General features: G+C 50.5%; 1 protein-coding gene and 1 long non-coding RNA gene across 3 annotated transcripts; one reads left to right on the forward strand and one right to left on the reverse strand.

Moving 5' to 3' along the window:
- Nucleotides 1-1,775: 1,775 nt before the first annotated feature.
- Nucleotides 1,776-23,966, reverse strand: LOC141581250 (uncharacterized). Its single transcript, XR_012513765.1, has 2 exons — nucleotides 23,818-23,966; nucleotides 1,776-3,669 (listed from the first exon to the last, which is right to left on the reverse strand). It is a non-coding gene; the product is annotated as an uncharacterized LOC141581250 (long non-coding RNA).
- On the forward strand, nucleotides 12,009-19,406 carry KLK7 (kallikrein related peptidase 7). Of its 2 annotated transcripts, none has more exons than XM_010351130.3 (6): nucleotides 12,009-12,100; nucleotides 12,633-12,754; nucleotides 13,177-13,324; nucleotides 15,245-15,492; nucleotides 15,698-15,834; nucleotides 19,069-19,406. In XM_010351130.3, the coding sequence occupies exons 2-6, from the start codon at nucleotides 12,685-12,687 to the stop codon at nucleotides 19,222-19,224; spliced, it is 759 nt and encodes a 252-aa protein (XP_010349432.1). In that variant the 5' UTR covers nucleotides 12,009-12,100; nucleotides 12,633-12,684; the 3' UTR covers nucleotides 19,225-19,406. The 2 variants fall into 2 exon arrangements, with proteins under 2 accessions (XP_010349432.1, XP_010349433.1); XM_010351131.3 differs by having other exon boundaries at nucleotides 12,636-12,754.
- Nucleotides 23,967-24,429: the final 463 nt, after the last annotated feature.

A 24,429-nucleotide genomic window follows, 5' to 3' on the forward strand; every position in this document is an offset into this window, starting at 1 on the left:
GCGCGGTGGCTCAAGCCTGTAATCCCAGCACTTTGGGAGGCCGAGGCGGGTGGATCACAAGGTCGAGAGATCGAGACCAACCTGGTCAACATGGTGAAACCCCGTCTCTACTAAAAATACAAAAAATTAGCTGGGCATGGTGGCGCGTGCCTATAATCCCAGCTACTCAGGAGGCTGAGGCAGGAGAATTGCCTGAACCCAGGAGGCGGAGGTTGCGGTGAGCCGAGATCGCGCCATTGCACTCCAGCCTGGGTAACAAGAGCGAAACTCCGTCTCAAAAAAAAAAAAAAAAAAGAAAGAAAGACCCTGGTTTTTAAGGTTAAAAAAGTATCCAGACAGCCCAGGCGCAGTGGCTCATGCCTGTAATCCCAGCACTATAGGAAGCTGAAGTGGGCAGATCACCTGAGGTCAGGAGTTCAAGACCAGCCTGACCAACATGAAGAAACCCGTCTCTTCTAAAAACACAAAATTAGCCGGCCGTGGTGGTGCATGCCTCTAATCCCAGCTACTCAGGAGGCTGAGGCAGGAGAATTGCTTGAACCTGGGAGGCGGAGGTTGCAATGAGCCAAGATCGTGCCATTGCACTCCAGCCTGGGCAACAAGAGTGAGACTCCATCTCAAATATATATATATATATAATTAGCCGGGCATGGTGGCATACGTCGGTGGTCCCAGCTATTCAGGAGGCTGAGGTGGGAGGATCACTTGAGCCTGAGAGTTTGAGACTACAACGAGCTATGATTGTACAGAGTGAGACCCTGTCGCAAAAGAAAAAAAGCTAATAAAAAACCAATTCTTGTTTCACCTATACTCCCACCACGCACTTCCCTAATGCTGGAATATTTTGAAGCAAATCCCAGTCATCATATCATCTTATTCTTAAATATTTTATTATGCATTTTAAAAACGGGGGATGGCAAACTACAGCTGCTGGACCAAATCCCCTGAGCTAAAAACACTTTTTACTATGTGATGGATAAGGAACAGTAACAAAAAATTTGTACTAAATTATCATTACTACATTTTGAATTTCATCAGTTAAAAATTGTGAAATTTGGCCAGGTACGGTGGCTCACATCTGTAATCTCAGCACTCTGGGAAGCCGAGGTGGGTGGATCACAAGGTCAGGAGTTCAAGACCAGCATGTCCAAGGTGGTGAAACCCCAAATCTACTAAAAATACAAAAATTAGTTGGGCATGTTGGTGGGCACCTGTAATCCAAGCTACTTGAAAGACTGAGGCAGAGAATTGCTTCAACCCAGGAGGCAGAGGTTGCAGTGAGCCGAGATAGTACCATTGCACTCCAGCCTGGGCAACAGAGTGAGACTCTGTCTCTAAATAAATAAAAAGAAAATTTATTTTCTCTCTTGCTATTAAATATCTACATAATATCATCTTCCATTTTTGTCTCTTGGTCCACAGGGCGAAAGTATTTACTGTCCGGCCCTTTATTTTAAAAATGTGCCAAACCTTGTTCCAAAAGAGACTCGTTTTAAACATAACCAATTACATTATCACACCTTACACAGTTGGTGATAATTTCTTAGTATCATCCAGTGCCCAGGAGATAGTTTTTTGAGACAGGGTCCTACTCTGTCACCCAGGCTAGAGCACAATGAGCACGGCACAAGCAATGTTTGCGGCAATTTCTACCTCCTGGGTTCCAGCCATCTTCCACCTCAGCTTCCTGAGTAGCTGGGACCACAGGCATGTGCCACCACACCCAGCTTTTTTTTTTTTTTTTTTTTTTTTGATAGAGATAGGACTCTACCATGTTGCCCAGGTTGGTCCAGGAGATATTTTAATGTCCGCAACGGAATATAAGCCTGAGAAGACTTGATGATTGATTTATTCAATCTTAGGTACTAAGGCGGGGCATGGAGGGAACATAGCTACTAACAGAAACAAAAACCTCCTTTCTCTTGGCATCTTGATATTCATCACAGGGAGGAACTCTAATTGGTCCAGTTTGAACTGGGCCCACCCCTTTAATCTATCATTGTTGCCAGAGAAAAACACCGATCTTGCTGGCTTAGCCTGGGTCATTTCCCCATCTCAGTGGGTGGGTGGAGTTGGAGAACTATGATTGACAGTTTCACCAGAACTATATGAAGTAAGGCAGCATCTCCCCTAAAAGAAATGGAGTTCTGCCAGGAGGCGGAGGGTGCAGTGAGCCGATAACCCTCCACCGCACTCCAGCCTGATCGACAGAGGGAGAGTCCGATGCAAAAAAAAAAAAAAAAGAAAAGAAAGAAAGAAATGGGGTTCTGTTCTTGAAGTAAGGAGGAAGAGAATCCAGGAAGTCCGAAACAATGGGCCATCAGAATCCATGGGCTGAGTCAGGAGTTAAGAGGGTCACAGTGTTCAGAATCCCTCAGGGAAGGACACAGCTGGCAAGATTGTCAGATGCCAGTTCTCAGGCGTAATCATGAGCTGGAAGATGAGTCATTGAACAAAGGTACAGGACACAGGTCAGAGGGCAAGAGAGGTAGGAGGCTGGGTGTCTGGGTGGGACTTAGCAACAGGTGGTGGGGCTAAACGCAGAGGGCACAGGGGGCTCGGCTTTGGGCCTCTGACACAGGGGTACACATCATTAATAGGCCATGGGGAATCCAACTCTGTTTTGAACCACATGAGACTCAGAGGGTACGTGTGGATGTAACAAGGACATTTCCTTCTCAGAGTAGGGATTTGTGCAATGGTGATACCACAGGCCTTTGATTCTCAACATTCAAATTCTGATACTTTTTTTTTTTTGAGGCAGAGTCTGGCCCTGTCACCCTGGCTGGAGTGCAGTGCTGTGATCTCAACTCACCGCAACCTCTGCATCCTGGGCTCAAGCAATTCCCCTGCCTCTGCCTCCCTGGTTCAAGTGATTCTCCTACCTCAGCCTCCTGAGTAGCTGGGAGTATAGGTACGTGCCACCACATCTGATTAATTTTTTTGCATTTTTAGTAGAGATGAGGTTTCACCATGTTGACCAGGCTAGTCTTAAACTCCTGACCTCAAGTGATCTGTCCACCTCAGTCTGCCAAAGTGTTGGGATTACAGGCTTGAGCCCCCATGCCCGGCTGAATTCTGACACTTCTGACTCCTTAGCTCTGTGACTTTGCTCAAGGGATCTAGCCTTGTTTAAAACCTCCACTTTTTCATCTGTAAAATGGCGATGATGAAGCAGGGGAGAAAAAATAAAAATAAAATGGGGATGACAGTCTTTACCTGGACCAACGTGAGGGATGCAGACAAGGTCTGTGAAGCCCCTGCCACACCACACTAAATATAGAAAAAAAATACGGGAGCTGCTTCTTTATTCCCTGGGTGAGGCGTGCAGGGAACTAACGTTAATTCAGTGCCTGTTACGTGCCCGTCCATTTTCCATTGATAAATTGATTTAATCCTCCCATTTGCCTCAATAAATAGGTTTTGCTCTCTTCCACTTTGGAGAGGGTTAAAGTCAGACTCAGAAAAATGAAGTCACTTACCCGAAGTCACAGGGTGGGCAGCCAGGATTCAAATCTGGATTGGGCTGACTCATGAAGCCAAGTCCACCGCACGGTGGAACAGCTCAGAGATTAAGCCAGGACTGAATCTGTGGATGCCAGAGGTTTGCAGACTGGTATTTATTTATTTATTTAAGTACCTCCTATATTCTCCGGTCTGGGCGGGGTGCTGGAAAACAAAAACAAAAACAAAAAACAAAAAAAAACAAAAACCCTAGACACATTTCCTCTGCTTGTGATGACCAGTGTTTGGCAACAGAATCAGGTTAAACAATTAAGAATATAATTTACAGAATGCTAGATGATAGTTGATGAGAAGCAGAGGAGAGACGTCTTGGTGACTTAGGAGTGAATAACAGGCTAACGGGGCTCCTTCGTCTTTCTAACATGCTGAGGAGGCAGAGGACTGAGGGAGGAGAGAACTGAAGGATGAAGATGCGGGCAGTAGATAATAACCTGAAAGTCTTGCTACCATTTCTCTCTTTGAGAAGCCAGGAAGGAGAGATACAGATTGCTGAGTTCCGGAGCTGTGAGGTCAAATGGGCTGGAGTCTGCTTCTCCTGGATTTGGGAACTCAGGTCAGGAACGCTGACACCCTTCATGACCAGAGTCCTGCTGTGGAATGGGAGGGGCTGGATGTCCAAGTTCTGGGATCTGGTTTTGGATTTGATGAGAGTCAATGTCTCAGAAGGTGTTGGGACTTGGCTTGAGTTGAGTTAGTGTAACATCCATGTTAGCAAGATATCTGTTGGCAGACTTGATTTTAGAGTTCTTGTAAAATTCAGGGTCAGAGTTGTGTGGGGAGTTGGATAAATAAACACGGAGTTGGGAAAAGAGTTGGGGATGGAAATGAGGTTGAGATTTTAGGTAGCAGTTGGGTTGACGATGAGCATGGGGGGTACTGGGGTCAGAGCGTTAGAATTGGTGTGGGATGTGAGGGGCTAGGTTCACGGGGAGAATACGAATGTGGGATTCCCGGAATATGATGGGAATGGAGACTGATGTCTGAATTATCCTGGGGCAGGTTTGATACCCAGGCCATGGTGACATTCACTGGTCAGGTCAAGGTTGAGTCTGGCTTACAGCTAGAGGTTCAGCGTCAGGTCAAGGGTCAGAAAGGTTAAGGTTGGCTGAGGTCTGGGTGCTAGCCTGAGCTGATATTTGGAGTCGAGAACTCAATCAAGGTTGAGGTTATCGGTTGAGATACAAGCTGGAGTTGACCAAGGATAAAGCAGAATTTGAGCCTCAGGACTGGGTCTAGATTAAGGTTTGGGGTTAAGACTGGGACTTACTAAAAAGTCAAAAAACAAGGCCGGGCGCGGTGGCTCAAGCCTGTAATCCCAGCACTTTGGGAGGCCGAGGCGGGTGGATCATGAGGTCAAGAGATCGAGACCATCCTGGTCAACATAGTGAAACCCCGTCTCTACAAAAAATACAAAAAATTAGCTGGGCGTGGTGGCACGTGCCTGTAATCCCAGCTACTCAGGAGGCTGAGGCAGGAGAATTGCCTGAACCCAGGGGGCGGAGGTTGCGGTGAGCCGAGATCGCGCCATTGCACTCCAGCCTGGGTAACAGGAGCAAAACTCCGTCTCAAAAAAAAAAAAAAAAAAAAAAAAAAAGTCAAAAAACAATAAATCTTGGCTTGGATGTGTTGAAAAGGGAACACTTGCCGGGTGCGGTGGCTCAAGCCTGTAATCCCAGCACTTTGGGAGGCCGAGGCGGGTGGATCACGAGATCGAGAGCTCGAGACCATCCTGGTCAACATGGTGAAACCCCGTCTCTACTAAAAGTGGAAAAAATTAGCTGGGCATGGTGGCACGTGCCTGTAATCCCAGCTACTCAGGAGGCTGAGGCAGGAGAATTGCTTGAACCCAGGAGGCGGAAGTTGCGGTGAGCCGAGATCGCGCCATTGCACTCCAGCCTGGGTAACAAGAGCGAAACTCCGTCTCAAAAAAAAAAAAAAAAAAAAAAAAAAGACTGGGACTTACTAAAAAGTCAAAAAACAATAAATCTTGGCTTGGATGTGTTGAAAAGGGAACACTTACACACTGCTGGTGAGAAAGTAAATTGGTACCATCTCTATGGAAAGCAGTATGGCGATTTCGCAAAGAACTAAAAGTAGATCTACAATTTGATGCAGCAATCCCACTACTGGGTATCTCCCCAAAGGAAAAGAAGTCATCATATCAAAAAGACACATACACACGTATGTTTATCACAGCACAATTCACAACTGCAAAGACATGGAACCAAACTATGTGCTTATCAACTGATGAGTGGATGAGGAAAATGTGATGTATATGCACCATGGAATAGTATTCAGCCCTAAAAATAAGCAAATAATGTATTTTGAAGCAACCTGCATGGAGCTGGAGGCCATTATTCTAAGTGAAATGACTCAGGAATGGAAAACCAAATGCTGTATGTCCTCATGTTAAGTGACAGCTAAGCAATGGGTACAGGAAGGCACACTGAGTGGTAAAATAGACCCTGAAGAGACTCAGAAGGGGGAGGTTAGGAAGGGGATAAGGAATAAAAAACTATAAATATTGGGTACAATGTACATTACTTTGGGTGACGGGTGCACTAAAATCTCAGGCTTCACTGCTCCACAATACATCCATGTAACCAAAAGCCACTTGTACCCCAAAAGCTACTGAAACAAACAAAAAGACTGGGGCTTATGTCAAAATAAGTGTTGCGAGTTGTGTCAAAGTAAGGACTGGATTAGGGTTCTGGATGAAGTCAGGGTCCGAGCTCCTTCTCACTGTATCAGAACCATTTGACCATATCTACCATGCCTTCTCAATGAATGGCATCACTGTTCACCCAGCAAGAGACTCTGCAGTCTTAACATCTCCCACTACTTCAACATGACCTTCATTCAATCCACCACCAAGGCCTGGGCATGCTGTCTCCTAAGTGCATTTTGAATCCATGTACTTAGCATCGTCCTCACCTTTCAGCCACCCGTATCCGAGTCACCATCTTCCCTCATCTAGACAACAGCAATAACTTCCCCCATGGCTGCCCACTGTCTTCACATTCCACCCACATCCATCCTTCATACAGCAGCCGGGGTTGCCATTTTGAAAATACAAATCTCGCTAGGTTGTTTCCCTGACTGAGGTTCAAATGGTTCTTCATTACCTACAGGACAAAGCAAGACTCACAGTGACATACAGAGCTCGTCATTATCTTGTCTCAGATAACCGGATTCCGAACTCCAGCCATAATGCTTTCTACCTTGGGCATTTGCACGTGCTGTTTTCTCTACACAATGCACGCCCCATTCTCCTCCCATTTTCTTCCGGTTACCAGAAGAAATTTCCCTCTAGTGTACTGTTTCTAGTTAAACTAGGAAATTTCCTCTAGTCTACTTCTAGCAACTAGAAAATTTCTTCTAGTTTACTGCTCTTTCAAATCTCAGCTCATCGTCAATTTCTGGTTCCAAACCCTCTGGAAGTGCTTTCTTCGTAACACTCCGAATTTTCCTTTCAGAGCGTACCTTGTACTTGCAATGTTATACTTGTTTATGGGTTATTTGACTGTTTTTCTTTTATATGAGACTGTCAGCTCCTTGAGGGAAGAGACTCTATCTAGGTTTGTGCAGTGCTGCATTCTCACCGGTAGGAAGCTAGTATCCAAAACACGTTTGTTAAATATGTAAAGGATTGGTGTCAAAATATTGCATAATCAACGACTTTTCATTAAAAAACAAGAAATGCACAGTATAGAAGAACTAAGAAAGAAATTGAATTTAGAGGTAGTCAGCAATAGTATCCAAATTACTAAGCTTTTTAAAATGACTATTCATTTAAAACTTAAACTAGCTATCTTCACATTAACAGTGGCTGAAATGGGGGAATATGGGATGAAATGGGATATGGGATGAGGGCTGGGAAGAGAGCTAAGACTGGAGGCATGGTTGAGTTTGTTGATTTATGTGGTATCAAGATATGGAATCAAGTTAGAATTGGATTTGGATTTATGGCTTGGGATCAGATTTGGGATCTGAGTCAAGATTTTTTTTCTTTTTGAGACCGAGTCTCACTCTGTCACCCAGGCTGGAGAGCAGAGGTGCGATCTCGGCTCACTGCAACCTCAGCCTCCCAGATTCAAGCGAGTCTCCTGCCTCAGCCTCCCGAGGAGCTGGGGTTACAGGCACCTACCACCATGCCCGGCTAATATTTGTATTTGGGAGTTTCACCATGTTGGCCAGGCTGGTCTCGAACTCCTGGCCTCAGGTGATTCACCTGCCTTGGCCTCCCAAAGTGCTGGGATTACAGGGGTGAGCCACCGCGCCCAGCCTGAGTCAAGACTCCGATTCAGCACTGAGGTCTTAGTGAAGATGATTTTGGCTACAAGGATCAAGCAACTCTAACTCAGAAAGGGAAACTGCAAAAGTCATGACATGAAGAGGCTCCATCGTTGGTGAATTCACCAGCTCAGTGACCTCCTCAAAGACCCAGCTGTGCCTCATCTCTCTGGTGGGCTACCTGCAGTGCTTTGGCATTGGCTTCGTCCTCTGGTCGCTTCTCTCTATGGACCCTAGAGTGCTGCCACAGTTCCAGAATTTGCCTCCAGATTAGACACCATCTAGCAGAAGAAAAAAGGCCTCTTTCAGTGTCTCTTTCTGAAAATAAGAAAGTCTTTCCTAGAAGTGCCTCTGGGTCTTCCCCTCCTCCTCACTGGCCACACGGCATCACATGTCCATTTCCAAACTAATCAAGCAAACGGAATATGGTGTTGGTGCTTGGTTCGTTGAGGTTTATAGTCATGAGGATGAAATATTATCCAAACAAAATGGAGCCTCTGATAGAAAGGCAAAAGGAATGCCGGGCGCGGTGACTCACGCCTGTAATCCCAGCACTTTGGGAGACTGAGGCGGGCAGATCACGAGGTCAGGAGATTGAGACCATCCTGGCCAACATGGCGAAAACCCATCTCTACTAAAAACACAAAATTAGCCCGGTGTGGTGGGGGGTGCCTGTAGTCCCAGCTTCTCGGGAGGCTGAGGCAGGAGAATCACTTGAACCTGGGAGGCAGAGGTTGCAGTGAGCCAAGATTGTGCCACTGCACTCCTGCCTGGGCGACAGAACAAGACTCTGTGGAAAGAAAGGGAGAGGGAGAGGGAGAGGGAGAGGGAAGGAGGGAAGGAGGGAAGGAGGGAAGGGGGGAAGGAGGGAAGGAAGGAAAAAGGGAGGGAGGGAGGGAGGGAGTGTGAATGCTTGGGTATGCAACACTAATGTCTATTATTATGGGTCAAATGTAGAATTAATTGAGTTAGGGGTCAGGACTGAGATAAGGCTTAGGTCCAGGGTGGAGAAATAAATTCCATTTTCAGGATCTAACTTAGAGGTTGAGGTTAGTTCCACCTTTAGGAATGTGTCCAGCAATGATTCCTGTCTTGCTCAAAATAAAAGGCAAAGACCCTGAAGACCCCCTGTCATCAGCGTTCTGTTATTTCTGGCCTCATCACCTGCCCCCCTGTCCTTTGGTCACTCTGTTCTGGTCGAAGTGGTTTTTCTGCTGGGGCACTTGAGACATGCTCCTTAACTAACACACCTGCCTACTCACTTTGCCTGGAACTCACGACCTTCAAGCAGCCGCCTGGATCCCTCCACCCTCTCCTTCAAGATTCTGCTCAAATGTCACCTTCAACGTGGGGTCTTTGCAGCCGACCTTTCTAATATTATAACCTCAGGGATCTTAGAGGGTAGAGGGAACCAGCAACTCCCCAACCCTCTTCCTTGCTTGGATTTTCCCTCACAGCACTTACAACCACCTAACAAACTCTACATTTTATATGCTTATTTTTGTACTGACAGTACAAAACAAGAGCATCTATGAACACAGGAATGTTCTGTTTTGTTACTGCTGTGTCTCCAAGAGTCTGAAGAGTTTCTGGCACAGAGTAAATGTTAAATGGATGCTGGTTGAATAAATACGATGAACAAAGATGAATGTACAAAGAAGTTCATCTCCGCATTATTATTATGAAAACTATCCAAGTGAGTATGGAATATTACACAACCATTATACAGGAAGGAGAAGTGATGTAAACGCACTAAGAGGGAAAAGTTTTCCCCTTTTTTAAAAAATAAATGTTACTGTATATATTGAAAGTGTACAATATGATGCTATGCGATGTATATACATAGTAAAATAATTACTATAGCTGAACAAATTAACATATTCATCACCTCACATAGTTACCCATTTTCTTCCCCTGTGGCAAGAGCAGCTATAATCTACTCATTTAGCAAAACTCCTTGGCCGGGTACCGTGGGTCACACCTGTATTCCCAACACTTCGGGAGGCCAAGGTGGGCAGATCACAAGGTCAGGAGTTCAAGACCAGCCTGGCCAACATGGTGAAACCCCGTCTGCACTAAAAATACAAAAATTAGCCAAGTGTAGTGGCCTACACCTGTAATCCCAGCTACTCAGGAGGCTGAGGCAGCAGAATTGCTTGAACCCAGGAGGTGGAGGTTGCAGTGAGCCGAGATCACGCCACTGCACTCCAGCCTGGGCAACAAAGCAAGATTCTTTCTCAGAAAAAAAAAAAAAAAAAAATCCTGAATACTACACACTATCAGTTAGTATAGTTTTTCCTGTTGTCCATTAGATATTCCAACTTGTTCATCTTACATTTTTGCTACTTTGTATTCCTTGACCTACCTCTCCCATTTTGGGGTGGAGGGAGGTATTTTTTTCAGGATACTTCATAGAGTAAAAAAAGAGGCTGGGCGCAGTTGCTCAAACCTGTAATCCCAGTACTTTGGGAGGCCAAGGCTGGTGGATCACCTGAGGTCAGGAGTTCGAGACCAGCCTGACCAACATGGTGAAACCTCATCTCTAGTAAAAATACAAAAATTAGTTGGGCGTGGTGGCAGGTGCCTGTAATCCAGCTACTGAGAAGGCTGAGGCAGGAGGACCACTTGAATCCAGGAGGTGGGGGTTGCAGAGAGCCTAGATTCTACCACTGCACTCCAGCCTGGGCAACAGAACAAGACTCCATCGAAGAAAAGGAAGAAAAAGAAAGAAAGAAAGAGAAAAGGAGAGAGAGAGAGAGAGACAGAGAGACAGAGAGAGACAGAGAAAGAAAGAGAAAGAAAGAAAGGAGGGAGGGAGGGAAGGAAGGAAGGAAGGAGGGAAGGAAGGAAGGAAGATTCTTTTTCTCTATGTGTCCATGTATTCTCATCATTTAGCTGCTCCCACTTGTAAGTGGTAGTTTGCTAAGAATAATGTCCATCCATGCAGCTCCATCCATATCCCTGCAAAGGACATGAGCTTGTACTTTTTTATGGCTACATAGTATTCCATGGTATACATGTAGCACCTTTTCTTTTTGCTTTTTTTTTTTTTTTTTTTTTGAGACGAAGTCTTGCTCTGTCACCCAGGCTGCAGTGCAATGGTGTGATCTCGGCTCACTGCAACCTCCGCCTCCTGGGTTCAAGTGATTCTCCTGTCTCAATCTCCCTAGTAGCTGGGATTACAGGCGTACGCCACCACACTGGCTAGCATGTTTTCTTAATCCAGTCTATCACGGATGGGCATTTCAGTTGATTCCATGTCTTTGCTATTCTGAATAGTGCTACGATGAACATACATGTCTTTAAATAGAACGATTTATATTCCTTTGTGTATACAAACTGGAACCTATGAGAGGGTGGAGGGTGGGACGAGGGAGAGGATCAGAAAAAATAACTAATGGGTACTAGGCTTAATGCCTGAGTGATTAAATAATCTGTGTAACAAACCCCCATGATACACGTGGACCTATCCAACAAACTGGCACCTCCAGCACATGTACCCCTGAACTTAAAAGTTAGAAAAGGAAAAGTAAATAAATGTTTGCTCGATAAATTTATAAACAAAGCCCTAAAAAAGGTTCTATTAGATAACGTCTAGTACAGACATTTCTGTTATAAAAACGTAATATGTAAAGAAATCTATGTATAACATGATTAAAAGGACCATAAGAACATATATGCTAAACACGGCCAATATTAGTGGGGTGGAGTTAGAGAAAGCATTGTTTTTACGTCTCTGTTAGGGTTGGGGATGGGTTCAGGCTTACAGGCAGGACTGGGATCAGGCTGGACAAGTTCCCACGGGCGGGTCACAACTAGGATGCAGGATCTAGGCCACCCCTGAGAGGGGGTGAGGACGAGGAAACGGTCCAGAGGAGGACCCGGGCCACAGCCTATTCCCAGAGCTCAGCCTGCCCCTCGGAGCCAGCGCACCTGGTCCCTCCCCCGAGAGCAGCCAGGAGGGACTGTAGGGCAGGAACGTGCGTGCTTGGGCACAGAAGCTGGGCACCGAAGCTGGGCACCGCCCGACCTTCTGGGGGAGGGTGGTGAGAGAGTGTAGTGGTGCCAATTGCTCTAGCTGCGTCAGGGGTTCCAGATAACGAGAACCGCAAACGCAGGTGGGGGTGTCCCTGAGCCGGCTCCGCCTGCTCCCCAGGGCACTGGGGGCGGGCATGGGGCCCGGGTGGTATAAGAGCACTGCCCAGCAGAGGGCCTGAGACGCTCGGAGCTCAACCTTGTGCCAGCCTAGGTCAGAACTCGGATCACATCAGACCCTCTCGAGGTGAGAAGAGGGGGCATCTAGGGTGCGCCTGTGGTGGTGGTGGTGGGGGGGGTTATTTGGGCTCCAAGGTTGACTCTGCTTCTGAGAGGCGGGGGCTGCAGCCTGAACTCGAGGGCCAAGAACTGAGAGCCTGGAAGTCTGCAATTTGGGGTCTTTAGGGAAAAAGGAACTAGCGATTCAGAAGTTTGGGTTCCATGGGAAGGAGCAAAATTGGACCCAAGATTCCCGGGTCTCTAGGGGTCAGAGGAACTGGACTTTTGGGTCTGAGGGAGGAGGAGCTGGAGGCCTGGACTTCTGGGTCCGGCGGAGGAGCGGCTGGGGGTCTGGACTCCTGGGTCCGAGGGAGGAGGGGCTGGGGGCCTGGATTCCTAGATCTGAGGGAGGAGGGGCTGGGGTCTGGACTCCTGGGTCGGAGGGAGGAGGGGCTGGGGTCCTGGATTCCTAGATCTGAGGGAGGAGGGGCTGGGGTCTGGACTTCTGAGTCGGAGGGAGGAGGGGCTGGGCCTGAATGCTTTCTCCTTCCCAACTCCAGCAGAAGAGGCCTTTCCTGGCCTGGCAGCCCCTGAGCGGCTAAGCAGGGCACCATGGCAGGACCCCTTCTCCTGACCCTGCAGATCCTACTGCTGTTCTTAGCCCAGGGAGCTTCTGGACAAGGTCAACGCGGGACTGGGAAGCCTGACCTCACCTGGGGCCCCCACTGACCCTCTCCAAGCAGTCCCTAAGTCAGAAGCCCTCCCTCCTCAAACAGCGCCCTCCCTCCTCAAACAGCGCCCTTCCTGGGAGGACCAGACTGTCAGCCACAGCCCCCACTCTTCGTGCTTCTGCTGACTCGGGGGTCTCTGTCCCCTCCAGGCCCTGCCTCCTGCGCTCACCATCTCTCTGCGGTTCCCCCGAGGAGATGCGCCTCCTGGCTTTCTGAGTGGGCTCCCTCTGCCTCTCTGTCCCTAGCTCTTGCTTTCTCTGTTTCTCCACGTGTTTCTGTCTTTCTCCATCTCTGACTCTGGGAACTTCTGGGGTGCAGCCTCCGCCTACCCCTGATGCTGGCTCCCCACATGCTCCTCCATGTCTCCATCCAGGCGGGAGTGACAAGATTATTGATGGCGCCCCATGTACACAAGGCTCCCACCCATGGCAGGTGGCCCTGCTCAATGGCAACCAGCTCCACTGCGGGGGCGTCCTGGTCGGGGAGAGCTGGGTGCTCACTGCCGCCCACTGCAAGATGAAGTAGGTGCCTGCCAAGGCTTCCTGGAGCTGCGCCAGCGTCTCCAACTCGCAACGGGGGCTGTCTTTCCGTGCCTACGGCTCTGTGCCCCTCTCTGGGTCTCTGCCCCTCTCTCTGGGTCTCTGTGCCCCTCTCTCTGGGTCTCTGTCCCCCTCTCTCTCTGGGTCTCTGTCCCTCTCTGTGGGTCTCTGTCCCTCTCTGTGGGTCTCTTCCCCCCCTCCGTGGGTCTCTGTCCCCCCTCGTGGGTCTCTGTCCCCCTCTCTCTGGGTCTCTGCCCCCCCCGGATCTCTGTCCCTCTCTCTGGGTCTCTGTCCCCCTCTCTCTGGGTCTGTCCCCCTCCTCTGGGTCTCTGTCCCCCCTCTCTCTGCGTCTCTGTCCCCCCCTCTCTGGGTCTCTGTCCCCATCTCTCTGGGTCTCTGCCCCTCTCTCTGGGTCTCTGTCCCTCTCTCTGGGTCTCTGCCCCTCTCTCTGGGTCTCTGTCCCTCTCTCTGGGTCTCTGTCCCTCTCTCTGGGTCTCTGTCCCCCTCTCTCTGGGTCTCTGTCCCTCTCTCTGGGTCTCTGTCCCTCTCTCTGGGTCTCTGTCCCCCTCTCTCTGGGTCTCTGTCCCTCTCTCTGGGTCTCTGTCCCCCTCTCTCTGGGTCTCTGTCCCTCTCTCTCTGGGTCTCTGTCCCCCCCCCCGGGTCTCTATCCCCCCCTCTCTAGGTCTCTGCCCCCCTCTCTGGGTCTCTGCCCCTCTCTCTGGGTCTCTGTCCCCCTCTCTCTGGGTCTCTGTCCCTCTCTCTGGGTCTCTGCCCCTCTCTCTGGGTCTCTGTCCCCCTCTCTCTGGGTCTCTGTCCCTCTCTCTGGGTCTCTGTCCCCCTCTCTCTGGGTCTCTGTCCCTCTCTCTGGGTCTCTGTCCCCCTCTCTCTGGGTCTCTGTCCCTCTCTCTCTGGGTCTCTGTCCCCCCCCCCGGGTCTCTATCCCCCCCTCTCTGGGTCTCTGCCCCCCTCTCTGGGTCTCTGCCCCTCTCTCTGGGTCTCTGTCCCCCTCTCTCTCTGGGTCTCTGTCCCTCTCTGTGGGTCTCTGTCCCTCTCTGTGGGTCTCTTCCCCCCCTCCGTGGGTCTCTGTCCCCCCTCGTGGGTCTCTGTCCCCCTCTCTCTGGGTCTCTGCCCCCCCCGGATCTCTGTCCCTCTCTCTGGGTCTCTGTCCCCCTCTCTCTGGGTCTCTGTCCCTCTCTCTGGGTCTCTGTCCCCCTCTCTGGGTCTCTGTCCCCCTCTCTCTGGGTCTCTGCCCCTCTCTCTGGGCCTCTGTCCCTCTCTCTGGGCCTCTGTCCCTCTCTCTGGGTCTCTGTCCCTCTCTCTGGGTCTCTGTCCCCCTCTCTCTGGGTCTCTGCCCCTCTCTCTGGGCCTCTGTCCCTCTCTCTGGGTCTCTGTCCCTCTCTCTGGGTCTCTGTCCCCCTCTCTCTGGGTCTCTGCCCCTCTCTCTGGGTCTCTGCCCCTCTCTCTGGGTCTCTGTCCCCCTCTCTCTGGGTCTCTGTCCCCCTCTCTCTGGGTCTCTGTCCCTCTCTCTGGGTCTCTGTCCCTCTCTCTGGGTCTCTGTCCCCCTCTCTCTGGGTCTCTGTCCCTCTCTCTGGGTCTCTGTCCCCCTCTCTCTGGGTCTCTGTCCCTCTCTCTCTGGGTCTCTGTCCCCCCCCCGGGTCTCTATCCCCCCCCTCTGGGTCTCTGCCCCCCTCTCTGGGTCTCTGCCCCTCTCTCTGGGTCTCTGTCCCCCTCTCTCTGGGTCTCTGTCCCTCTCTCTGGGTCTCTGCCCCTCTCTCTGGGTCTCTGTCCCCCTCTCTCTGGGTCTCTGTCCCTCTCTCTGGGTCTCTGTCCCTCTCTCTGGGTCTCTGTCCCCCTCTCTGTCACAGTGTCTCTGAATTTCTGAATGTCGTTCCCTTCTCCCAGTGTGTACACTGTGTACCTAGGCAGTGATAAGCTGGGAGACAGGAAAGCTCAGAGGATCACGGCCTGGACGTCGTTCCGCCACCCTGACTACAACACGCAGACCCATGCGAACGACCTCATGCTCGTGAAGCTGAGTAGGCCGGCCAGACTGTCATCCACGGTCAAGAAAGTCCAGCTGCCCTCCAGCTGCGACCCCCCAGGAACCACATGTACTGTCTCCGGATGGGGCACTACCACAAGCCCAGATGGTAGGTGGACTCAGTGACCCAGGAGTCCAGGCCCGCAGCCCCTCCTCCCTCAGGCCAGGAGTCCAGGCCCCAGCCCTCCTCCCTCAGACCCAGGAGTTCAAGCCTCAGCCCCTCCTCCCTCAGACCCAGGAGCCTGGACCTACAGCCCCTCTGGTCCTTAGACCCCCCCTCTCTGACTGACAGCTCTCCCTGCTCCTCCCTGCAGTGACCTTTCCCTCTAACCTCATGTGCGTGGATGTCAAGCTCATCTCCAACCAGGAATGCTCGAAGGTTTACAAGGACTTGCTGGACAGTTCCATGCTGTGCGCCGGCATCCCCGACTCCAAGAAAAACGCCTGCAATGTGAGGCACCCCCCACCGCATTCCTCCCCAGTCCTGGGTGCCCTGTCTGCATGCCCCAGGCACAGAGCTTGACTGAGTGACTGGGTACCAAGCCCAGCCTTGCCCTCCCGCCAGGCCTGGCCTCCTCAGCTTTCTTCATCTCATTCTCTACCTAGGTCAGGTGTGGGAGCTGACTTAGGGGCCAATGTGGCCCTGGGATGGGACACAGAGTTTAATGGGGGTGAGAAAGCAGGGGTGGGTGGGGCCGGGGAAGTAGAGTGAGATGCTGGCCCCAGGCCCAAAGCTTAAGGGGGCACTGAAAACCTCAGTGATTGAAATACATTATAATGCAAGATTTAAAAAGAAAAAGAAAAATTCACAGCTGGGTGCGGTGGCTCACGGCCTGTAATCCTAGCACTTTGGGAGGCCGAGGAGGGCGGATCACCTGAGGTCAGGAGTTGGAGACCAGCCTGACCAACATGGAGAAACCCCGTCCCTACTTAAAAATACAAAATTAGCCGGGCATGGTGGTGCAAACCTGTAATCCCAGCTGCTCGGGAGGCTGAGGCAGGAGAATCGCTTGAACCCAGGAGGTGGAGGTTGCAATGAGCTGAGATCACACCATTGCACTCCAGCCTGGCCAACAAGAGCGAAACTGTGCCACCCACCCCCACCAAAAAAAAATTCCCGCAGAAGTCCACAATGGACAAAACGTCGCCATTTTCAATAAAGAGCAGGTAGATGTGACGGGCTTTTCCCTTGCCATAGGCGCCGGCATGGCTCAGCACAGCACTGTGATGGCGCTGTCTTCATTTAAACTGTGGGTACTGTGCCCATGATGCAGTTTTCTGTATTCCATTTGATTGTGTTGAGGATTGCTTTGAGGGATTATGTAGTGCAGTTACCGAGGTTTTGTGCCTGAAGCGAATGACTCACTCGCCTGACTCTGGCCCTGGTCCTGGGCAACCGCTCTCTCCCTCCGCCTCCTCTGCCTCCTCTGTCCCCTCTTCCCGGTCTTTCCTCATCCCCGCTGAGTGACTGAACAGCCTCCCCACATCGCCCATTGTGATGAAATTGCTTCATTCTTTTCCTCTTTGTTCTTTCGCTGCGTTGAGCAGCTTGTTCTCTCTCCCTCGCTCTCTCTGCCCCTCCCCTTTGCTCTCTCTCTTCTCCCTCTTTCTCTCACTGTCTCTCTCTCCTTCCATCCCTCCCTCTCTCTCCTCTCCCTGCCCCCTCCTCCCTTTTTCCTCTCTCTGTCTCCTCCCTGGCCCTCCCCTCTCCCTCTCTCTATTTCCCTCTACTCTGTCTCCCTCTTCTCTCCTTACCTCCCTCCTTTCTTTTTTTTTTTTTTTTTTTTTTTTGAGACAGAGTTTTGCTCTTGTTACCCAGGCTGGAGTGCAATGGCGCGATCTCGGCTCACTGCAACCTCCGCCTCCTGGGTTCAGGCAATTCTCCTGCCTCAGCCTCCTGAGTAGCTGGGATTACAGGCACGTGCCACCATGCCCAGCTAATTTTTTTTGTATTTTTAGTAGAGACGGAGTTTCACCATGTTGACCAGGATGGTCTTGATCTCTTGACCTCGTGATCCACCCGCCTCGGCCTCCCAAAGTGCTGGGATTACAGGCTTGAGCCACCGCGCCCGGCCCTACCTCCCTCCTTTCTACTCTGTCTGTCTCTTTCTCTTTCTTCTCTCTTCCCTCCCCAGCCGCTCCCCCATCTCTACAGGCCTTTCTCTCTTTATTCTCCTTCTCGCTTCAAGCCTCTCTCTGTTCTCCCCACCCCATCTCTCTCCTCACACCTTCCTCCTCCCTCATCTCTTTGTCTCTCTCTCCCCTCCCTTTCTTCTCCACCACCACATCTCTCTCTTTCTCTATCCCGTTTCCCTCTTCCCCATCTCCTTGTCTGTCTCTCTTTTCCCTCTCTTCTCCACCCCTATCTCCTTCTGTCTCTCCACACGCATCCTCCTCGCTCACATCTGCACCTTCAGCTCTCAGGGGAGGTGGGATGGTGAGCGTTAGGGATAGAGGTGATGGGAGAGAGGTGATTGTCCTAGAGAACAGGGTGCTCCCCCTCTCCCCTGGTGAGGACCAGCTTCATGAATGTGCACGCTCTGCAGTGACACAGAGGCCCGCACTCAGGAGAGTCTCAAACTCAGTCTAACACATTCCTGTTGTCTTGAAATTCTTTTTTTTTTTTTTTTTTGAGACGGAGTTTCGCTCTTGTTACCCAGGCTGGAGTGCAATGGCCCGATCTCGGCTCACCGCAACCTCCGCCTCCTGGGTTCAGGCAATTCTCCTGCCTCAGCCTCCTGAGTAGCTGGGATTACAGGCACGCGCCACCATGCCCAGCTAATTTTTTGTATTTTTAGTAGAGACGGGGTTTCACCATGTTGACCAGGATGGTCTTGATTTCTTGAGCTCGTGATCCACCCGCCTCGGCCTCCCAAAGTGCTGGGATTACAGGCGTGAGCCACCGCGCCCGGCCATCTTGAAATTCTTAATGATTTTTGAACAAAGAGCCCTGCATTTTCGCGTTGCACCAAGCCCTGTAATTAAATGATGTAACTGGTCTTGACCCTGGTCTTCGAGACCATGGTGTCCCCCTTTCCTGTGCCAGAAGGCATGCATCCACTCCTTGGAGGTGATGTTCCTTCTCCCACTAGCTTGAAGCAGGGTTTGTTGTTGTTGTTGTTGTTTGAGACGGAGTCTCACTATGTCGCCCAGGCTGGAGTGCACTGGCCCAATCTTGACTCACTGCAACCACCTCCTCCCGGGTTCAAGCAATTCTCCTGCCTCAGCCTCCGAGTAGTTGGGATTACAGGCACTCGCCACCACGCCCGGCTAATTTTTTGTATTTTTAGTAGAGACAGGGTTTCACCGTGTCAGCCAGGGTGGTCTCGATCTTCTGACCTCACAATCTGCCCGCCTCGGCCTCCCAAAGCGCTGCCACCTCGGCAGGCCCAAAGCAGCGTTCTTAACATTGGAAAATGAATAGTGCTCCAATCCTGGAAGCCCCACCCCTTCTCTGCCATTGGTCTAATTGGCCAAGGCTCAAACCAATGTCTTCAAAGAACCTAGTAAGGCCCTAGCACTAGCTCTCCCATTGGCCCCCAGAGACAATGAGTCTCTTCTCATTGGCTGTGGTGGAAGTCCGTCCATAATCTGCAAGACCAAGACCGATAACTGAGGAATGTATGAGACTTGAGTTGGGTTTTGCTCTCAAGCCGAAGTTAATCTCCTGCCCTATTCCCTCCAGGGTGACTCGGGGGGACCGCTGATGTGCAGAGGTACCCTGCAAGGTCTGGTGTCCTGGGGAACTTTCCCTTGCAGCCAAGGCAATAACCCGGGAGTCTACACTCAAGTCTGCAAGTTCACCAAGTGGATAACTGACACCATGAGAAACAATCGCTAACCACTCCACCAAGAGTTAAATAACTGTGTGCTTCCAACAGAACACGCACAGGAAGAAGGACGCTGGTGATCTATGACTTTACCTTTCCTCAAAAATATATTAAAATGTCATGACCTGTTTGTAAACCAGTCAAACTGGCAAAGACCTAAAACCAAAACAAATAAAGAAACACAAAACCCTCAGTGCTGGAGAAGAGTCAGTGAGACCAGCACTCTCAAACACTGGAACTAGAAGTTCGTACAATCTTTATGGAAGACACTTTGTCAACATACACTGAGACTCTTATTCACTGCCTTTGGCGCTGTATCTCTAGTCTTAGGAAGATGATACCAAAAAAAAAAAAAAAAAAATCCAAAATGTAGACCATGACTTAAATTCATCAGAATATTATTTATCACAGGAAAAAAAGTAGAAACATCAAAAATGTTCTAAAAGTACTAAATGGCTTAAATAATAGTCTGGTTGGGCACAATGATTTTTTTTTTCTGAGGCAGAGGCTCACTCGGTTGCCTAGGCTGCAGTGCAGTGGTGCAATTTTGGCTCACTGCAACCTCTACCTAGTGGGTTCAAGTGATTCCCATGCCTCAGCCTCCCAAGTATCTGGGACTACAGGTGCACACTCCCACATCTCAGCCTCCTAAGTAGCTGGGACTACAGGTATGCACCACCACACCAGGCTAATTTTTTATTTTTATTTTTTTGTATTTTTGGTAGAGACAGCGTTTCACCATGTTGACCAGTGTGGTCTCGAGCTCCTGACCTCAGATAATCCACCTGCCTCAGCCTCCCAAAAGCCTGAGATTACAGGCGTGAGCCGGCGCACTCAGCCCATAATGATACTATAAATCTATTATAAATGATACTTAGAATTGTTAGTGTTATGCAAGAATGTTTAGGCTACATGATGTTAAATGACGAAAGGAAGAGACAAAAATACATAGGTATGTGATGTGATCCTAGCCATGAAAAATGAAATATTCATAGAATCAAATCTGCAAACACATGTCCCAGACGGTATACTGGGGTTGTCATGAGGTGTCTCCTTCCTTCTGTGTACTTCTCCGTGAATGTGCACTTTTATAAACCGAAAAATAAAGGTGGGAAAAAAGTCTGACGATCTAAGGTTGGAGAGAGGAGACGTTTCTGGAAAGGAGATTAGAAAGAAAAATGTGCCTGGTTTTGAGCCCTGGTCCTGCCCTCCCTGTTCCATGGTATATTTCCATTTCCCAGATCTCAGTTTTTCCTGCCTGTATAATGGGAGAGAGAAGAAAGGATGGAGAGAGGAAGAAGGAGAGGGGGAGGGAGGTGAGAACATATCGACTTCATCAGTGTTGGAAGGGGTGTGAAAGTGTTTTTGTTTGTTTGTTTGAGACAGAGTTTTGCTGGAGTGCAATGGTGCGATCTTGGCTCACTACAACCTCTGCCTCCTGGGTTCAAGCTATTCTCCTGCCTCAGCCTCCTGCATAGGTGGGATTACAGGTACCCGCCACCACGCCTGGCTAATTTTGTATCTTTAGTAGAGATGGGGTTTCTCCATGTCAGTCAGGCTGGCCTCAAACTCCCAGCCTCAGGTGATCCTCCCACCTCAGCCTCCTAAAGTGCTGAGACTACAGGTGTGAGCCACCGTGCCCAGCCTGGTTCTTACCCTTGCTGATGGGCCTGGCACCGCCATCATTCATGAACTCACCCCAAGGACCACACACACAACCGCAGTCACAGCCAAGCATGCACGCAGTTCTGCGGACAGGCACGCATTGCCTCCACAGATGCAGCTAATGCTGCAGCTCTGTGTCCAGGTACACACGCTCCCCAGGTACACACGCTCCTGGGCAGCCTTGCAGGGTCGCACGCCTCATCCACAGTGTCTCAGTGCCACGCACAGATGCCCTGTGTGCGTAGATGTTCAGACTGCCACATACTCTTCTCCACACAGGCATGTTGACATGGTGACAAAATTATCTCCCTCGGACCCAGGAGTTCAGGAGCCCAGCATGGCATAGTGCATGTCAGTCACCTAGCACCCATCTCCCAGAGACAGCCACCCCTGCACCCTCTCTCTCTCCAGGCAGGGACAGAAACTCCAGACACACAGCTGCTCCATCACACACGCTCAAGCCATCTCCCCACCCTGGCCTCCCTAAGTGCTGGGATTACAGGCCTGAGCCACCGAACCAGGCAATACTGCAAATGTTTCTGACCATCTCAGGAGTGACAAGTGAGGAGGGAGGCAGGAGGTTTACGGAGGGGATTGGGATGGCAGCAGACAGGACACCGGGGTCCCACAGGGTTTCCAGAAGTGAGCAACCAGTGCCGGAGGAAAATGGTGGTTCCTGCTCCCCAAGAACCTTGGGAAGGGGGTAGGATGACAGAGGAGTCCTCCGTGACTCCGAGCCTGGCCACGCCCCCAGCCACCTAACATCAAAGATCCTCTGTGTGGTCAGATGCTGCTGACCCTGACCGAGGAGCCACTTGACCCTGACCGAGGAGCCACTCTAGCCCAGGACGAGCCCCTCCTACCTGTTCTTCCTGTTTCTCTCCCAGAATTCCCTCCCCACCAACATCCTCCAGATCCTCCCTCTCCTTATCTCACCTCCGAGTCTCTCCCAACCCAGCCACCCAGCCCTGTCCTATTGCAGAAATTCTGCAGCCACTAATTCTGATTCTCTGCATATAGGAGGCTAACACAACAAACAGAGGAGTCCAGACCCTCAGCCCCTCCTCCCTCAGACCCAGGAGTCCAGACCCTCAGCCCCTCCTCCCTCAGACCCAGGAGTCCAGACCCTCAGCCCCTCCTCCCTCAGACCCAGGAGTCCAGGCCCCAGCCCCTCCTCCCTCAGACCCAGGAGTCCAGACCCTCAGCCCCTCCTCCCTCAGACCCAGGAGTCCAGGCCCCAGCCCTCCTCCCTCAGACCCAGGAGTCCAGACCCCAGCCCCTCCTCTCTCAGATACAGGAGTCCAGGCCCCCAGCCCCTCCTCCCTCAGACCCAGGAGTCCAGACCCCCAGCCCCTCCTCCCTCAGACCCAGGAGTCCAGACCCTCAGCCCCTCCTCCCTCAGACCCAGGAGTCCAGGCCCCAGCCCTCCTCCCTCAGACCCAGGAGTCCAGACCCCAGCCCCTCCTCCCTCAGACCCAGGAGTCCAGACCCCCAGCCCCTCCTCCCTCTGACCCAGGAGTCCAGACCCTCAGCCCCTCCTCCCTCAGACCCAGGAGTCCAGACCATCCCCCAGCCCATCATTCGTCAGACCCAGGTGTCCAGACCACTGCCAGCCACTCAGACCCAGGAGTCCTGACCCCCCAGTCCCTCCTCCCTCAGACCCAGGAGTCCAGATCCCCCCCAGTCCCTCCTCCCTCAGACTCAGGAGTCCTGGCCCCCCTGCCCCAGCCCTTCCTCCCTCAGAGCCAGGAGTCCAGGTGCCCAGCCCCTTCTGTTTTGGGGCCTGTCAAGTTTAAAGAATGTCAAAAATTTTTGACCCCCCATCCCCTGAAGTTTTATCAACATTTCCTTTCCCTTCTGCCAGCCACTCCAATACTCAATCTCGAATTTTAAGAGTAACAGAACATTGCATTTGCACTAGGTCAGCCTGGAGATCCCTGGCCCTGGCCCTCTGCTCTCCTATATCAAAGGTGCGGGTAGATTGGTTTGCAGTGACTGAGGTGGCACTAATGTTGAATTTTTTTTTTTTTTAAGTAATTCACTTTTCTTTGGGTAGGCAGGATAGTGTGATAGTCAAGGGACTAGTTCTGGATCCTGGCTTCTTGGGTTCAAATCCCAGTTCTAGCCCCTACCAGCTCTTTGCCTTTTAGCTCAATCTTACCCCATCCCTGTTCCTTCATCCTTGAAATGGGAGGAAGAGCATCTACTTTCTAGGGTTATTACAGAGATTCAATAAGTTAATACACAGAACGTGCTCAAACATATATTATATGTTATAAGGATTACATATATATAATTTATATATATATAATTTTTAAAGAATATATAATATATGCTTCCACTGTATATTTTATATATATATATATATAATACATCTCTCTCCTTATATCCTTATATTGTATGATTTATACCCTTATAAATCATATGATATAATACATATATATGGCCTGGCTCTGTCACCCAGGCTGGAGAGCAGTGGCATGATCATAGCTCACCGCAGCCTCAATCTCCTGGGCTCAAGCAATCCTCTTAGCTCAGCCTTTCGAGTAGCTGGGACCATGCCTGGCTGATGTTTTTTTTTTAATTTTTATTTTTAGTAGAGACGGGGTCTCACTACGTTGTCCAGGCTGGTCTCTAACTCCCAAGCCTTCCAAATAATCCTCCCACCTCGGCCTTTCATAGCGCTGGGGTCATAGGTGTGAGCCCCTGCACCCAGACAAAGGATTTATTTATTGAAGATTTTTCCAGAGCAGGTCAATCCGGAGCAAAATACCCAGTAAACGGGCATTCAAGGAATGCGGAGATGGCAAACCACAAGGTCACCAGAGAAGGGGTAGAGCTAGGAATTCCTTTCTTTTCAAAGTCCTTCACTCCCCACAGCCTGACACCTCCCTTCTTTCCCCACCCAGCTCTCAACAATTCCCCTCAAGTTCACTCACCTCATATTGTCATAAGACAGACCCGGTGAGGTCAGCAAGGGATGGGCCACATCCGCTGCCATGTTGGAAGTTGAGCTCCCATTCAGGCGCCATCATTTCCTGGGTGTTTGATGTTGAGCAATGAACTTCCATTCTGAGCCTCAGTTTTCTTATCTGTAAAATGGGAGTGGGTGTGAGGAAGTCATTTAGTCATCTGGTCGTGTTTCCTAAGGCTTCTTCCGGGCCAGGTCCTATGTGGGTGCTTGGGACACAGGAATGAATCAACCCTGTACCTGCCCTCAAGGAGCTCACGGTCCACTGGAAGAGACAACTAATGTCAATCCAGGTGGCCCCAGTCCAGGGCAGATTGACCGAGACACCAGCTGTGGGAACTTACATGACAGAATGAGTAATCTAACTGCAGCAGGTGGAGGCTGGGTGGTGTTCAGGGAAGGTTTCCTGGAGGAGGTGATATCCAGGCAAAGACTTGAAAGACAGGTTACTGACAGGAAAAGGTGGGGAAAACGTGCTAAGAAGAGAGAATAGGCTGGGTGCGGTGGCTCATACCTGTAATCCCAGCACTTTGGGAGGCCGAGGCGGGCGGATCACCTGAGGTCAGGAGTTCAAGACCAG

The sequence above is a fragment of the Saimiri boliviensis genome, chromosome 14 (genome assembly GCF_048565385.1).
Source record: "Saimiri boliviensis isolate mSaiBol1 chromosome 14, mSaiBol1.pri, whole genome shotgun sequence".
NCBI classification, from domain to species: domain Eukaryota; kingdom Metazoa; phylum Chordata; class Mammalia; order Primates; family Cebidae; genus Saimiri; species Saimiri boliviensis.

What these genes read in the sequence shown, in the direction of transcription:
- KLK7 (XM_010351130.3), top strand. Translation starts at nt 12,685, where the DNA reads ATGGCAGGACCCCTTCTCCTGACCCTGCAGATCCTACTGCTGTTCTTA. An exon ending in CCAGGGAGCTTCTGGACAAG is followed by an intron (nt 12,755 to 13,176) that starts GTCAACGCGGGA and finishes GTCTCCATCCAG; the next exon opens with GCGGGAGTGACAAGATTATT. An exon ending in CACTACCACAAGCCCAGATG is followed by an intron (nt 15,493 to 15,697) that starts GTAGGTGGACTC and finishes TCCTCCCTGCAG; the next exon opens with TGACCTTTCCCTCTAACCTC.